The sequence below is a fragment of the Hyla sarda genome, chromosome 5 (genome assembly GCF_029499605.1).
Source record: "Hyla sarda isolate aHylSar1 chromosome 5, aHylSar1.hap1, whole genome shotgun sequence".
NCBI lineage: Eukaryota > Metazoa > Chordata > Amphibia > Anura > Hylidae > Hyla > Hyla sarda.
The window spans coordinates 291,653,711-291,671,702 of record NC_079193.1 but is presented as its reverse complement, the minus strand read 5'-3'; the positions used below and the strand labels follow the sequence as shown (position 1 = coordinate 291,671,702).

Sequence of the window (17,992 nt, the reverse complement as noted above, 5' to 3'; positions counted from 1 at the left end):
CCCCCCTAAAATGACCATTTTCCCTAATTTCCATCATCCTAACTCATCTGCCCCAATGTGTTTTCTCGAACGCTTCACTGTACTTTAGACGACCCATGGCTTGTCCATGGACCCCCTTAGCCTCAGACTTTACACATATGGAGTCAGATGCTGTCCCTATGGGTCACTGGTGTTATAGATGGCATTGAAGCTCTGTAATGGGGTATAGGCTTCATCTGTAATCTCAAAGTCCACATTTGCCTTCACTGGCGTGGCATTCTCGACGGTCGTCTCACACTTCTTCTTTAGGCAAGGCAAAACACAACACACAACCAAGTAAGATTATTAGAATTATGAGTGTGGTTATTTTACCGGTCCTGTATTGGCTGGGATGTGCAACAGGTCTCCCCAACATCATGCATACCCCCCCCTTTTCCTCTTACACCATACATCATATCTAATGCCGTACCATTTTGGAATGTTATAGCGGATGTGGCTCTTAGTTGTTCGGCCTGAACTCTAAGAGCATTTACAAAGAAATGTATTAATCTTTATTGGCTATAATAGATATGATTTAATTTTACTCATAGAAATCTGAGATATCATTGACTCAACTCCAGCTTTTTACTTGATCTATAGCTCTACTCATCTGGGACCCCCCTTGGGACTCCTATAACATCAATATATACAGAGGGATCAAAACTCCCAGCAGGGTCTGCACATTTATTTCTAAAGTGTGGTTTGGATTCCTTTATAGGTTCGGTAATGGAAGTGTGTATGGGCAGGTGTGTCTTGACTAATGTGCATTCCCCAGTTTAATTCCCTTCTAATTTGACTCTAAGCTTCATATCCAAGTATCCCATACTTTACGATAGTTACCATTTACTCATCCTGCTAGCTAGGTCTATCCTTTCTATAATCTTACACCAAGTATTCTTTTTCTTTATAACCTTATCATCCATTGAAATACTTACTTCACCCTGCTATTTGTACATGTTCACCTACTGATTCTCCTCATACGTCACCTCCTAACAATCCGTTGTGATACATCTATACGGGATCATCATATGTAATCGTCTCTTTCCTCACTTATTTACTGCATAGGTTTTGAAGAAATGCGTGACAATTACAGAATCTGAACTAGGTACAATTTTACAAAAGGTTCTTAATTGTATACTTTACTGTATCTATAATTAGGGATCAGTACAATCAGACAAGGAGATACTGATATTGGCCTACCCCAGGCAGTTAGATGAAGTCTACTCATATTCTCTGAAAAAGTAAGATGATTATGGAGTGTGTTGGTCAGGTACCTTTATTGTTTTAACTAGGTCATAACAGATGTAAATAATGAAGTCTGTACAAACCTTCTTTCTGCATTGTTGAATCCTGAGGCCACCCAATGTATGGACATTACTACACACATAGCTCCCCTCTGCTTAGTGTATGGGGTCATATATGTTACCATGGGGTACATGACTGCTGGCACATGCATTTTTTTTTTTTTTTTTTTTTTTTTTTAACTCTCTGTACCACCTCTTTCTTCTTCCATTGGTCTCTCTCAGCTTGCATTGCTGGTTCCTGCAAGAGACCTAACCAGAAAATTCCACATTGCCCATCCACCTGTAAACGTTGTACCATAACTGTGGGGGAACAGGAGTGCTGCAGTCTTGGCAGCCTCCTTCCTCATTTAGTCCCCTTGGCTTCTGGGGCTGTTTCCTTCATGTCTCTGATCTTTACGATGGCCCTTTCTCTGGCCGCTCTCAGACTTTGAACACTTGAATTACAAACTACAGATTGGTTCGCTCAATGATTCAAGAACACTTTTACTTCAATAGGCCCATACTTGTGAGCGGTAATTAAAGTGTACCCATACTCATTGTGTCCTACCTTTTAGATATCTTGCACATCTCGGTGAATACCTTCAACTCTACTTCTCTGAACCACCATCTCAGATCGAGTGGTTTTATTGTAGTAGAACTTCATTCTTCATGTGGTCACCATATATCCTGTCTTATGTATTACATTTTTACATTACTTGGAACAAGCTTACAATTTATAGCTCAGCATCATCCATGGATTCTCTGATATCCTTGTCATGGCTCTTGAATTTTTAACCTTATAAGCTTAAGACAATCAGCATCTTCGTATTACACTAAATATCATTATAAAGTTATTCACTCAGAATTTATGTTGTTCAAATAGATGCAATGTAGAATGTATAGGTATCACATGGTGTATGCAGGTACTATAAACACATTCGAATTTAAACAGTAGAAATGTAGTTACCTCAATTTAATGTGACTGTTTCAGTAGACCAAGGCTGTTCTGTCAATCTTCATATAAGCCCCACCTTTCTCCTCCCACTCCTATCACTGGTCACCACCCCTTTTGAGTCTGGCTTTTTTTTTTCCTAGTTTCGGTTTGGTCATTCCTCAACAACTTCTGAGCAACCAGTGTCTCACTGGATTTCTGCCTTACTTTACATGGAGACATACCATGCACATGTAACGTGTAACAATACCAACATTTACAAATACTCAACATACAACACACAGGGCCCACATTCTCACCAAAAACAAAATGTAAAAGAATAGAAATATACAGAGCTCTTTCAAAAATTGGGGAAAAAAATAACCTTCAATGCGCATTATTTATAATCAATAAACCATTAGCTGATTTTAAATGCTTAAAGGTAATCAATAATTAGTGATCACTCTTTTTTTTAATTTATTTTACATTTTTTTTTATTCTCCTTGGCCACACTTCTCTAGTTACACCTATAATATAATATAATATAATCAGACAATTAATAGCATTTCCTTTTATAAATTCCATTTTTTTTCCATCCATCCTGCACTCCTGCGAAAACAAACTTAAGAAATTAATAAAATATCATCAAATAGGTTCATTATGACATAAACATGTACATACACAGCTTCACCAGAAACCATTCATTGGTCATGTATTCTTAATTCATCATACAGGCTTCACTAGACTAGGTGTGTTAAAATGGCTGCTGGTGAGTGGAGGTGGGAACTAATTGGGTGAGCTAAAATGGTGGCTGGGGGAGGAACTTCACTTCGGGGGAGGTGGTAACATGGCTGCTCCCCATACGGAGTAAGCATGTGGCAGAGACTAGCAGCCTCATGGCTATCTCCAGAAAAAGAGAGAGAGCATGGGATGAAGAAAGGTAAAATCTTAACAATGTCTGGGGTTGTGATTTTAGGGTGTTACGCCATAAGGCATTCTTAGATCCATAATGATAGCATTATACAGACAGTTCTATTTTCACACTCCCTCCCCCCCCCCCCCCTCAATCTCCAGTTTCCAATTTCCATTTCATTACCTAAATATTTTCATCATACTTTCAGCCAACATCTTCTGCCTATCTATATCCACATCACACTGTTGTGTATAGAACTCTATATTACCCTGATAGGATAAGAAGGTATGCATGTATTTATCTCTAGCAACCATCAATATATTTCAAACTTGCAACTGCCTTAATATCTATAATTCCTCAATTCCATTCTGAATTCATGTTTTCCATCAAAACTTCATATTTTTTTTCCCCCCCTGTACAACTCTGTGCAATTCTCTTCCCCCCCCCCCCCCCCCACACTTCCTGTCAGCAATTCTATCAGTGAGGTCTGGTTACATCTGCAAACTCCATAGCCCCCTCTGTCTCATAGCCCACAAGCCCCCCTTCCCTGGTGGGCCTCCAGCTGTTGCCAACTAAAACTCTCAAAACCCTCCTTTACTTTTAGGAGATATCTTTAATACACTAATACATTAGAGTTCAATTAATACCAACACCTCAAACCCATTTTTACCCATATCTAGTATTAGAAAGGAGGAAATTTACCCCCTCTTCGTCTAAAATTAGCTAGCTTAACATGAGTCCATGGACACACATACCACATATACCATCAGTTGCAATGGGACAGGTCACAGGAATATCGCGGAAATTCACCCTGTCCTAGGCTCACATCCAGCATCTATTTATAACCGCATCTGGCGTTCGGCGCCACTCCATTCTAGACCTGCCGCATACTTATGACAGCCTTGTCCTAGCCATGCCATATCTAGTCATCCCAGACACGCAATACGGCACGTGTGTGTATATACACACACACACACACACACACACACACACACACACACACACACACACACACACACACACACACACGCACACGCGACGTCACTCGTCATTGCGCAGCGCATAGCAACGACGCAGGAGACGCCACATCGGAGCCAGAAGCAGCGCGGACCCGACCCCGGCAACAGGTAATTATAAAACCGGGGATGGGGGAGGCAATGGGGCAGGCGCGACGATAGCCGGGAGAGATAAGCGGCGGCAGCATGGCTCTAGACCCAACGAAAGGCAGGGAAAGAGAAGCAGGCAGCGACGGCCTCTCACCCTGCCTTTCCTGGGGGCTTCTGTGGGGTCAGAAAAACCGGGGATGGGGGAGGCAATGGGGCAGCGGCGCCGGCAGTCTCTGGACCCCAGGATAGGCAGGGGCAGAGAATCAGGCAGCGACGGCAGGTCTCAGGACCTGCAAAAGCCGCTGCAGTTCATTGATTTAAAATGCCCGCTTTAAATAATTGAACTGCAGCGGCTTATTGGCATATAACACGCAGATAGACTTTAGGCTAAACATTTTTGACTATAAAAAAATGCGTGTTATATGGTAATTATGGGCTTTTGCTACTGAATTCCAGTGGAAGACTGTTCTATTTTCTGGAATCTGAATCCTCACCAGAAGTTCCGTTGCAGAACTTAAAGCTATGTAAACACAGTAGAAAACCCACTACAGTCAATGGAAGTGTAATGCAAGGCGGAATTACTTCTCCTTGCTATTCCGTAGTGTGAGCTCTAGGAAAAGAGGTCAGCTGGACAGATAACCGCAGGATCTGATTACATACAAGGGGAATTTGTCATGGCAGTATGTAGATTTTCTACAAAAGTTAAAAATTCTCAGACTTGCCCATAAACGTATTTGTTTGTTATGCCTTTTTCACAGAACACTGAAGCATCGCATCCACTGAAAGTATACCTGAGAGTGCGACCTTTCTCAAAGTCTGAGCTTACGAACAATGAATCCCAGGTTGGTTTCAAACATTACACTTCATTGGAAGGCCCATCTTACACTGGCATTTCTGGACTGACAGTGACAGATCCATTCTTCAGCAGGTTTTTATGGATCCTTTTAAGGGTGCATTCACATCCAGGATTCGGCAGCCAGATATGGTGGGAGAATTTTTCAAAGCCTCCTGCCTTATCGCTGCTAAATCCATACTCCTAATTCTCCAGATGGGTCATTTTGAACAACCTGAAAATGTTTTTCAGTCCAGTTAAACCAGCAATAGGTGGAAAACAAGACACTGCACTTCTTGACTCCAAGCGACTCACTTAAATCAATAGGATATTGCGTGGATACTGCAGCAATACAGCAGGAGGCACTTTAGAAATTCTGCTGTATGCAAAAATCCTAGATGTGGATGCAACCTTACTTGATGTACTTTGAACCATTAAATGTTTGTTCTAAGGAATGATTAGGATGTATAGTTGCAGGCTACAGCTTACATGAAATAAGAGCGCTTCCCTAACTTCTCTAGGTAGTGAATGCAAGCGTGGCTTTTTTCAATGTGTCATTGTATGTTTCTTTAGGAATGTGTAACTACTGAAAATGCTGAGATTGTGTCCCTGCGTGCTCCTAAAGACTCCTCTACAATGAAAAATTGTGAACGAGGTATCGGGCAGTCAGTGCATAAATTTACTTTCACCAGGGTAGGTGGTGCCATTGCACGTGACAGAATAAGGAGTCCTATATATTCCTACATGACTTTTACATGAATGCTCTTTACTCTCTAGATATTTGGTGAAGACACAACGCAGGCAGATTTTTTTGAAGGCACTGTGAAAGACTTGGTGGTCTCTTTTGCTAATGGGCAGAATGGACTTGTCTTCAATTATGGGGTCACAAATGCTGGGAAAACCTTTACAATCCAAGGTATTGGTATGACCTCTAAGAAGAATTATACTCACTAATACTTTTGATGCCGTTACGGTTTGTTTTTAAATTTTATTAACCCTTAAGAACCAAGCCCATTTTGGCCTTAAATAGGCACTGTCAGATATAAAAATGTTTTTGATATGTTGTAAAGCATGCAAAACCAATAGGTTTTGCAATTGTTTTCATTAAAAGATTTTCAGTATTTCATACTGAAAAAGCCAGTCAAAGAACTGCCCCCCCCCCCCCTGCCTTCTGGAATGCATTCAGTCCTGGACGTTTTGGAGGGGGGAGGGGCTGTACACACTGCAGACTTATGTGAAGGGAGACTGCGGCCGGGCTCTCACTGATGTCTGCTGTGTGAGAGGCAGAAACATCTCATTGCAGACAAAAAGTGTCCCTGCATGTATGTATGTGTGTGTCTATCTAGTGTGTGTGTGTGTGTGTGTGTGTGTGTGTGTGTGTGTGTGTACGCGCGCGATAAAGGGGACTACAATCATATGGCTCCCGCTGTTGCAAAACTAAAACTCCCAGCATGCCTGCACAGCCAAATGATGTGTGGGCATGCTGGGATCTGCAGTTTTGCAACAACTGGAGGCACCCTGGTTGGGAATCACTGGACTTAGTGAAGGAGGGGGAGTGGTTATCACAGTGAGTACCCCCCCCCCCCCCTCTGCTTCTGGGGGACAAAATTAAGGTATTTCAGAAATAAAGCGAATTCTGAGAGAAATGTAGGTCAGACACAAAGTACATGATCAGGATGAGATACTGAGCAACATATAACAGTGATCTGATGGGTACGATTTAAGGACCAAGCCAACTTCATTTTTGCATTTTTGTTTTTTCCTCCTCCCTTTCTAAAAATCATATATTTTCATCCACTGACCCATATTTGGGCTTGTTTTTTATTTTTGCGTGACCAATTTTACTTTAATGACATCACTCTTTACCATAAAATGTACAGTGCAACCTAAATTTTTTAATTTATGTGGAAACTGAAAAGAACACAATTTTTAGCAAATTTTGGAATGTTTTGTTTTCACGCTGTACACTTTAAAAATTGCATGATTTCTTTATTCTGTGGGTCAATTCGATTAAAATGTTTTGACCCAGTATGCTTTTTTTTATTATGGTACTGCTAAATTTTTATTTATTTTTTAAAGTCTCAAACTATTTTAACAAAATTTGTAGCTTTGAAATTGCCCTATTTTGCCCACCTATATCTTATAATTTTTCCGTATACGGGGCGCCGTGATCTGTAGTTTTAATCGATACCACTTTTGTTTATATTTGACTTAACCCCTTAAGGACCAATGACGTACCGGTACGTCATTGGTCCTGCTCTTCTGATATAACGCGGGGTTACACAGTAACCCCGCGTCATATCATGGCGGGCCCGGCGTCATAGTGAAGCCGGGACCCGCCTCTAATAGCGCGCAGCGCCGATCGCGGCGCCGCGCGCTATTAACCCTTTAGCCGCGCGCTCAAAGCTGAGCCGCGCGGCTAAAAGTGAAAGTGAAAGTTGCCGGCTAGCTCAGTCGGGCTGTTCGGGATAGCCGCGGCTAATCGCGGCATCCCGAACAGCTGACAGGACAGCGGGAGGGCCCCTACCTGCCTCCTCGCTGTCCGATCGCCGAATGACTGCTCAGTGCCTGAGATCCAGGCATGAGCAGTCATGCGGCAGAATCGTTGATCACTGGTTTCTTATGAGAAACCAGTGATCAACATAGAAGATCAGTGTGTGCAGTGTTATAGGTCCCTATGGGACCTATAACACTGCAAAAAAAAGTGAAAAAAAAAAGTGAATAAAGATCATTTAACTCCTCCCCTATTAAAAGTTTGAATCACCCCCCTTTTCCAATAAAAAAAAAAACACAGTGTAAATAAAAATAAACATATGTGGTATCACCGCGTGCGGAAATGTCCGAATTATAAAAATATATCATTAATTAAACCGCTCGGTCAATGGCGTGCGCGCAAAAAAATTCCAAAGTCCAAAATAGTGCATTTTTGGTCACTTTTTATATCATTTAAAAATGAATAAAAAGTGATCAATAAGTCCTATCAATGCAAAAATGGTACCGTTAAAAACTTCAGATCACGGCGCAAAAAATGAGCCCTCATACCGCCCCATACACGGAAAAATAAAAAAGTTATAGGGGTCAGAAGATGACAATTTTAAACGTATTAATTTTCCTGCATGTAGTTATGATTTTTTCCAAAAGTCCGACAAAATCAAACCTATATAAGTAGGGTATCATTTTAATTGTATGGACCTACAGAATACATATCAGGTGTCATTTTTACCGAAAAATGTACTACGTAGAAACGGAAGCCCCCAAAAGTTACAAAACAGCGTTTTTTTTTTCAATTTTGTCGCACAATGATTTTTTTTCCCGCTTCACCATAGATTTTTGGGCAAAATGACTGACGTCATTACAAAGTAGAATTGGTGGCGCAAAAAATAAGCCATCATATGGATTTTTAGGTGTAAATTTGAAAGAGTTATGATTTTTTAAAGGCAAGGAGCAAAAAACGAAAATGCAAAAACGGAAAAACCTCCGGTCCTTAAGGGGTTAAAGGGGTAGTCCAGTGGTGAAAAACTTATCCCCTATCCTAAGGATAGGGGATATGTTTGAGATCGCGGGGGGTCCGACCGCTGGGGCCCCCTGCGATCTCTCTGTACGGGGGCCAGGCTCTCCGGCCAGATAGCGGGTGTCGACCTCCGCACGAAGCGGCGGCCGACACGCCCCCTCAATACATCTCTGTGGCAGAGCCGGAGATTGCCGAAGGCAGCGCTTCGGCTCTGCCATAGAGTTGTATTGAGGGGGCGTGTCGGCCTCCGCTTCGTGCGGAGGTTGACACTCCCCCTTCCCGCGGGCTGTCGGGGCTCCGTACAGGAGATCGCAGGGGGCCCCAGCGGTCAGACCCCCCACGATCTCAAACTTATCCCCTATCCTTAGGATAGGGGATAAGTTGTTTACCACTTGGTCACCACTGGACTACTCCTTTAATAAAATTTTTATAAAATTTTGTGATAAAGCAGCAATTTTTTTATTTTTTTAAGTCGTTCACCATACGTGATAATTATTATATTTTGATCGGACATTTATGTATTCGGTTATGCCTTTTGGAACATTTTAACTTGAGTCCTATAAATAGTCCCATAGGGGACTATATATTTATATAACTCGGTTGATTGCTAATACTGTTCAGTGCTATGCATAGGGCATAGCACTGATCAGTGTTATCTGTGATCTTCTGCTCTGCTCAATCTCAGACCAGAGCAGAAGCCCCCTGGAGACTGAGGCAGGTGAGGGGACCTCCAGCCACCATTATGGATGATGGGATTCCCGGGGCAGTGCTGTGGGTGATCCGATCATCCATTTTACCAACTGCACTGCCGCAGATGCTGTGATCTGTCTTGATCATGGCATCTGAGGGGATAATGGCAGATATCGGCACAATCGCTGATGTCTGCTATTACCGGCAGGTCCCTGGCTGTTGATAGCATCGGTGCTCGTGGTCATGTTAATTACGTAAATATATGTCATGGAGTGGGAAGTAACCCCTTCCCGAGCCATGACATACATGTACGTCATGGAAGGGAAGGTTTTCCTAACCTGTGACGTACATGTACGTCATGTACATTTCTGCCGCCGCTGACAGTACAACGCTGCGCCCAGAAAGATGATGGCTATCACTGATGGCCAGCCACACCGCGATCGCTGCCGTTAGAGTGTGTTAGAGTGTGTTAGAGTGTGTTAGAGTGTGTTAGAGTGTGTTAGAGTGTGTTAGAGTGTGTTAGAGTGTGTTAGAGTGTGTTAGAGTGTGTTAGAGTGTGTTAGAGTGTGTTAGAGTGTGTTAGAGTGTGTTAGAGTGTGTTAGAGTGTGTTAGAGTGTGTTAGAGTGTGTTAGAGTGTGTTAGAGTGTGTTAGAGTGTGTTAGAGTGTGTTAGAGTGTGTTAGAGTGTGTTAGAGTGTGTTAGAGTGTGTTAGAGTGTGTTAGAGTGTGTTAGAGTGTGTTAGAGTGTGTTAGAGTGTGTTAGAGTGTGTTAGAGTGTGTTAGAGTGTGTTAGAGTGTGTTAGAGTGTGTTAGAGTGTGTTAGAGTGTGTTAGAGTGTGTTAGAGTGTGTTAGAGTGTGTTAGAGTGTGTTAGAGTGTGTTAGAGTGTGTTAGAGTGTGTTAGAGTGTGTTAGAGTGTGTTAGAGTGTGTTAGAGTGTGTTAGAGTGTGTTAGAGTGTGTTAGAGTGTGTTAGAGTGTGTTAGAGTGTGTTAGAGTGTGTTAGAGTGTGTTAGAGTGTGTTAGAGTGTGTTAGAGTGTGTTAGAGTGTGTTAGAGTGTGTTAGAGTGTGTTAGAGTGTGTTAGAGTGTGTTAGAGTGTGTTAGAGTGTGTTAGAGTGTGTTAGAGTGTGTTAGAGTGTGTTAGAGTGTGTTAGAGTGTGTTAGAGTGTGTTAGAGTGTGTTAGAGTGTGTTAGAGTGTGTTAGAGTGTGTTAGAGTGTGTTAGAGTGTGTTAGAGTGTGTTAGAGTGTGTTAGAGTGTGTTAGAGTGTGTTAGAGTGTGTTAGAGTGTGTTAGAGTGTGTTAGAGTGTGTTAGAGTGTGTTAGAGTGTGTTAGAGTGTGTTAGAGTGTGTTAGAGTGTGTTAGAGTGTGTTAGAGTGTGTTAGAGTGTGTTAGAGTGTGTTAGAGTGTGTTAGAGTGTGTTAGAGTGTGTTAGAGTGTGTTAGAGTGTGTTAGAGTGTGTTAGAGTGTGTTAGAGTGTGTTAATTTACATGGCCAATAATTTTTTGACCCAGAACCCCACTTCATCATATTCAAAATGGACCCCGTCACTACTGATGAAATTATGACATTTTGGGGCCTTGTTCTCCACATGGGCATAGTGAAAAAGCTGAAAACGAGGTGGTATTGGAGTGCAGACATTCTGTACCACACCCCACTGTACAGTATTGCTATGCTCCGCAAAAGATTTGAGGCAATCCTCAAATTCCTCCACTACAGTGACAACACTCAGTGCCCACCCCCAAATGACCCTTCATTTGATCGCCTCTACAAACTTCGGCCAATAATTGACCATTTCAGTGCCAAGTTTTCAGAGGCATACATCCCAGAAAAGGACATTTTGTGTGGATGAATCCCTAGTCCACTTCAAAGGCCGGCTTAAATTCCGTCAGTTCCTGCCCAATAAGAGGGACAGGTACGGATTTAAATTGTACAAGTTGTGCGAAAGCATTTCGGGGTACACACCTGAAATTTAGAGTGTACGAAGGAAAATACAGCGTTATAGTGCCCCCTGAATGCCCCCTATCTCTAGGAGTAAGTGGAAAAATTGTCTGGGACATGGGGAACCCACATTTAGACAAAGAGTATCGCCTATACATGGACAACTTTTATTCAAGCCTGCCTCTTACAGTGCCTTGCTGCCAGGGTTACTGTTGCCTGTGGCACTGTTCGTAAGAACCACCAAAGCCTCCCCAAAACACATTGCGCAACCATTGCCAAGAGGCGAGAGCAGGGCACTTTACAGCAATAACCTCTTGCTGCTAAAATATAAAGATTAAAGACTGAACACATAAGAAAAAGAATTACGGAGCAGCTCACCAGTTCCAAGAGATCAGACATGTAACATCGCGGTCAGGCGGTGGGAGGACGGGGAGGATGAGATGTTACGGGGGGAAACAGACGTCAGGGCCACAGCCGTATCGCACCCTTTGGTGCTTTGTCAGGTACCTGATGAAGCACCAAAGGGTGCGATACGGCTGTGGCCCTGAAATCTGATTCCCCCCGTAACATCTCAGCCTCCCCGTCCTCGCACCGCCTGACCGCGATGTTACATGTCTGATCTCCTGGAACTGGTGAGCTGCTCCGTAATTCTTTTTCTTATGTGTTCAGTTATTCACTTGTCTTATCTCAGCGTGAAGCACCACCTACATTGATCTTTGGACTCATAGCAATAAATCAGCAGCATATGCTCACACTTTAGGAAGAAATCATAACAGTGCCGGATATCTTTATCTGTTACTCTATTGTGGAACAATAAAGATAAAAAATGTCCTTATAAGGACATCCATACATTTCAGCGGCTCCACCACTGCCCCAGTATGAGGCACAAGTTCCACCCTCTCAAAGCCAGACTGCATTCTGGATTATAACAAATACATGGGAGGCGTGGACTTATCCGATCAAGTCCTAAAACCGTACAGTGCCATGAGAAAAAACTAAGACCTGGTATAAAAAGCTTGTGGTGCACATTGTGCAGATGGAACTGTACAATGCATACATGCTATCACATAATGCAGGCGGGACAGGGACTTTTCTTGAGTGTTAAGAAATTGTTAAGGCCCTCATTTGTGGACACAGAGGAGCAGCGCCCCAGTACCTAATCAGCGGGGTACAACCGTATTGTACCTGGCCAACATTTTCCCAATGTTATCCTCTCTAGCGGGGAAAAAAAGGAAGGACCCAAAAGAGATGTAGAATCTGCTACAAAAAAGCATCAGAAAGGAAACCACTTTCCACTGTGAAACGTGCCTCGATAACCCTGGCCTGTGCATAAAAGATTGTTTCAAAGAGTTCCACCAGTCCCTAGATTACTAAATTTATCTTTTTAATTTCAAACAAAGCTTTATTGAAAAAACACAAATACAAGCCATGAGTATAGTAGTAGTAACAACAGTGTATTGGAAGGAAGCAGCAAAGATATCCATTGTTTCCATAAGTATGAGAGAACAAACAAAGAGTAATACTTCTGGTCAGCAATCACTAAAGAGCATAGCTGAGCTTGTAAGCATTTGAAGGCAACTCATAGCAATTACAAAAAATAGAGAAACAAAATTCGGGGAGTCAACATAGGGACAGGATGGGCAGTTTCAAGCGGGGAAAAGAGTGGGGGAAGTAGGAAGTGGAGAGATAGTAAAAAGGATAAAGAATTAAGGGGGGGGGGTCGACGGAATTGGGAATTCACTTACTTGAGACCAGTGTCGCAATCACCGCCAGGGCCCTGTGTCCCAAAGCAATCTTGTAGGTCCGTAATGTATCAGTCAATTCCGGAGGAGAGGTCCCTTACACTGAGGGGGGGGGGGGGGGGGGGGAGGTAGGAGGGGGAACTGAGACAGTCTCGCTAGTCATCCCTGTAAAGCTGGGTTTCAATAAAACTAAGCCACGGACCCCATATCAGAGTGTACCTAGCAGTGCGACCGCTTGAATCAGCCATTAGTTCCTCCATACGATTAACAAACAGGATTTCCTTATACCATTCAGTAATAGTTGGGGGGATTGCAGTCTTTCCATTTCTTCGGAATCACTGACCTAGCAGCAATTAGTATCATCTTAGCCAAAAGTCTAGAGGGTGATTTTCCGGAAGTAGGTAATATGGACAGGAGTAGCCCCTTCGGGTCATTAGGGTATGTCACACCGGTTACTAGGGCAATCTGTGAGATTACCGTCGACCAAAAGGTTGTGAGGGAGGGACAGGACCACCAGATATGGGACATGGTCCCCTTATCAGTACCGCAGCGCCAACAGAGGTCCGATACAGAAGGGTAGAATTTGTGCAATAAGGCCAGTACCCTATACCACCTAGACAAGATCTTAAAGTTGGTCTCCTGTGCCCTGCAAGATATAGAGATCTTATGACACATTTCCTAAGCAGTCATCCAATCAGAGCGAGCAACAGTGGTGTGTAGTTCCTCCCCCCAGGACGCTTCAAATTTGGGGGGTTGCTGAGCCACCTTGTCCAGTAAAAGGCCATAAACTTGGGAAACAGCTTTTCTCACCGGGGAGGAGGAAACGCACAGCTCTTCAAAAGGAAGAAGGGGTCTGTCTAACTTAAAGGAATGCCCAGCAGTGTCAATGAAGTGTCTTAGCTGAAGGTATTGAATCTGTCTGATGTCTGAAGATGTGTCGGAACTAAGTCAGTGTATGGCTTCAACTGTGTCCCATTGAGGAAACATCGTATGGGAGGGCTGGGGGTGAGGAAAGGCCCAGGAAAGAGTCAGTCGTCATACCCGGCGGTAAACTAGGGTTGCCGAGTATTGGGGTCAGCGGGCCATCAGCCGAAATAACCTGAGACCTACGCAAGTATCTGTTCAGAGTAACAATCAATTCTCTAGATACCCAAGGCAGTGTCTCCAACACACGTGGCGAGTACGTGCTCGGGGGTAGCCAAGGATACAGGGCTACATTCATGGTTGCTCCATACGATTCCAGCATCACCCACTGTTTAGAAACACGCATAAATCCGGTCTGATCAGGATGGACTAGGGGGCCAAGGACCAAAGCCAGACAATCTGCCAGTAATTTGGCAAACTGTTTGATATCTGCGTTCAGGAGAGATATGGGGCGGTAACTAGCGCAGAAGTTTGGGTCTCGTCCCTCTTTAGGGATGACCGTTATATAGGCACTGAGGGATGTGGTGGGAAATCCCAGGTCCGGGGTAATACTATTAGCCTACTCCCTGTACTCGGTAGAAGGTTTATCTTTCAAGGTTTTAAAGAATTTGGCCGTGTACCCATCCGTCCCCGGGCTCTTGCCCGAGGGCAGGTCTGAGATCGCATGTGCAATCTCATCTTCGGAGAACGGGGCCTCTAAGACTGCTATGTCATCCCCCGACAGGCGCGGGAGGGCTGTTCGCTGAATATAGTCTTCCAGAGAGAGAGAGAGACGGTGGATGGGGGGGGGGGGGGGACGACGACGACGACGACGACGGGGTGGGAAGATTGTAGAGGTCATGGTAGTATTTTTTCAAAGGCCTTTAGTATGTCAGTAGTGAGGTACGATTTTCCACCACCCGGAGTATTTATGGACTGGACAAATATAGCCGACCTTCTTTCTCTGTGTGCTCTGGCCAATTGTCTGCCTGACTTATTGCCCCATTCATAAAAGGCCTTGGCACATCTCTGGCTGTACTGTCTGAAAGTCGTTCAAAAGGGAGCGGATTTCATGACTAATTTTGGTGAGTTCCCTCAACGTGGACTCCAATAGGGTTCGTTTATGTAAGGCCTCAAAGTCATGGAGCATCTCAAGGAGGCGCTTTAGTTTGGCTGCCCTCTCCCTCTTAAGGCGAGAGCCATGGCTGATCAGAATACCTCGCAACACTCTTAAAGGACATCTGCAGCATGATTAACACTTATCCCCTATCCACAGGATAGGGGATAATTGTTTGATCGCGGGGGATCCGACCGCTGGGACCCCCTGTGATCTCCTGTACGGGGCCGCGGCTGCATGCCGGCCGCAGTATGACGTTGCAGCCGGCACGCCTCCTCCATAAATCTCTATGGGAGAGGCGGGGGAGGCAGCGTTCGTGCCTTCCCGTCTCCTCCATAGAACTGTATGGGGACGGGGAGGAGACGGGGTGTCACCGTCGACCTCTAGGTCGACGCTACGCGCCTTAGCGCTCACCATGAGCGCTAATGGCGGCGCCCCGTTAGGGAGATCGCGGGGGGGTCCCAGCGGTCGGACCCCCCGCAATCAAACGCTTATCCCCTATCCTGTGGATAGAGGGTAAGGGTCATACCGCTGCAGTTGTCCTTTTAATAGCTTCCTATTGGACAAGCAAAGAGGTCTGGTCGTTTGCGTGGTCGGACTGAAAGTGTGTGATCGCCATCTTCAGATCAGTCAGGCAAAGGGTGTCCAGGAGAAGGGACTCGTTCAAATGCCCTGAAAACCGTGGGGTGTTCAAGGAGAGGATCGTCACTGTACAATAAACCGGGGCGTGATCGGAAAGAAAGAGGCTGCCGATCTGCGAGGAGGACAATCTGGGTAGGTGGTAGTGTGATAGGAATACATAGTCCAGTCTGCTATATGAACCATGTGGGGAGGAAAAGTTGTGTGTGTGTGTGTGTGTGTAGTCCCGATCACCCGGATGCTGGAGGCGCCACACGTCACACAGCTGGAGGAAATGAAATTGCTTTTTGAGTCTGCTCAGTTGGCGAAAAGAGATTGCCGAGCGACTTGTGGATGCATCCAGCAGTGGGTGAATCGTGACGTTAAAGTCCCCACCCAGCAACACCATACCCTGGGCAAATGAGGATAGGTCCTCTAGAGTCTCCACTAGGAAGGCCACCTGACCGCTATTAGGGGCATAGACCGTTGCCACCTAGTCCAATATGGTTCCACGAATAAAGAGAGATCGAGCATTCGGATCCACCCGGACTGCCTGTACACATAAATGGTAGTGATTGGTGTTACCAATAGATACTCCCTTTGAGTGGGAATCTGGGTTGGAGCTATGGAACCAGGTGGTGAAGTATCTGCTAAGTCTATCTGGAACATGACCTGTTTTTAAAGTGAGCCTCCTGTAAACCTAGAAGCCTGACCTTGAGTTTGTGCATATGATAGAGAATTTGCAACCTCTTCTCCCGAACATTGAATCCCTGAACAGTCAGGGGGACCATCTTCACCTCTGCCATTAGGCTTTCTGGGTGATAGCTGGGTAGATCAAAAGGACACAGCAACAGGGGCTTGGTGGGATGTGAGTCACCAGTCCTGTGGGAAGGAAGAGAAAAACGGGGATTAGGAACAGGGAAACAACACAAAAAACAAGTAACCAAAAAAGCAAGCTCAAGTGCCTTCAAGGTAGTACTAGTGGCAGACAAAATCTGTCTGCCTAACAGGTGTATGAAACATACACCAGCCCTAAGTGGGGTAAGGCTATGCTTGTAGTAAAAGGGCACCTAGGTCAGTGGGCTCAGCAACGCTGAGTTAGGTAGAATTGAAGTGTATGCAAATGTCCATCCACGGCCGTGGTGAGACAGTGACCCAAATACAGGGCACTACGGTCATGTGGTAATAAGAGTAGATGAGAACTGGACAGGGAGTAAGAGAGGAAGAGAGTGTGACACAACTGTATTAGTCGATATGGAGGGTGGGGGTAGGAGGGGGTGGTGACCAGAAGGGAAAGCAGTGGCGGGGTCAATGGTCGGGAAGGGGAGGCAATCTTGCGGGAGATGTAAACCGCACAAGGAATGGCTAGAAATATGGTGGGGGGGGGGGGGCTAGAGGGCTGTACCAGGTTGCCAAGACTATTAAGGGGGACAGGGGAGGTGAGGGGGAGTAGTAAGGACTGAGAGGGAAAGGAAGGAGGAGGGTCAATGGAGGATGCTAAGCTGGGCAAGGGATGAGGGCACGGCAGGGTCAGGGAAAGGAGGGGGGTAGATGGAAGGGAGGGGATTTGAGCGGAGGCATCTAGTGGGAGGGAATAGTCTGGTGCAATGTACCACTCTTCATGTGTGATGGAGACAGTTAAATAATAGAAAAAGTGTCCCTCAAAAAAGGAAGCTGCTCCTCTCAGTCTTCTGGAGCGAGTCCCGAGGAGTTACGCCTAGATCTCCTGTGGCAGTGGCCAGCCCGGGTTGGGTCGTCTAGCAGGCAGTCTCTGGGAGGGTCTAATGACCGGGGGTGCAGCATAAGGGTCCTTCAGGAAATTGTCCCACTCCGGCAGAGACAAGGGCGGCAATCCCAGTGAGGATAGGAAAAACGGCAAGTCTCTGGGCTCTTGCAAGAAAATTTATCTTTTATTAACCCTATCACCTTTTCATCCCCATTCTCTGCAGTTTCTATACGTCCCAACATCTAAAATCCAACCTCAATTTGGCACCCATAACCCATTCAGTAATCCTTTAAATTTTACACCAAAACCATTCCAGCAAAATCTGTGTAAGATGAGCACAACATATTTGGAACTTAAATGGCATATCTCTGACGTAATCACAATTTTCCTTTTGCACAATCCCTAAGAGCTTTAGCTTTTGGAAAACCTCTGTTGGATCAAAATGCTCAATACCCCCTTTTATGAATTCCTTGAAGGGTGTAGATTTTAAAATGGGGTCATTTCTTTGAAGTTTCCACAATTTTTACACCTCTAAGCCTCTGCAATAAAAGCACAATGCAATAAATGTGACCACAGTAGACCTGAACTTGGGCTTGGTGCGATCTCTCTCCTGAGCCCTGCCGTCTGCGCAGTCAGAAGATAACATGCTGAAAATGGGGTACT

The 17,992-nt window shown here is 44.7% G+C and overlaps 1 protein-coding gene across 3 annotated transcripts in view; it reads left to right on the top strand.

Annotated features, from left to right (window-relative positions):
• Positions 1-17,992, top strand: part of LOC130272700 (kinesin-like protein KIF20A) — a 96,150-nt gene that overhangs the window by 14,223 nt on the left and 63,935 nt on the right. For all 3 annotated transcript variants that reach the window (XM_056518564.1, XM_056518565.1, XM_056518566.1), the window contains exons 3-5: positions 5,010-5,093; positions 5,657-5,776; positions 5,861-5,999. In XM_056518564.1, the coding sequence (XP_056374539.1) occupies positions 5,010-5,093; positions 5,657-5,776; positions 5,861-5,999 (343 nt within the window). The remainder of the gene's footprint in view (positions 1-5,009; positions 5,094-5,656; positions 5,777-5,860; positions 6,000-17,992) is intronic.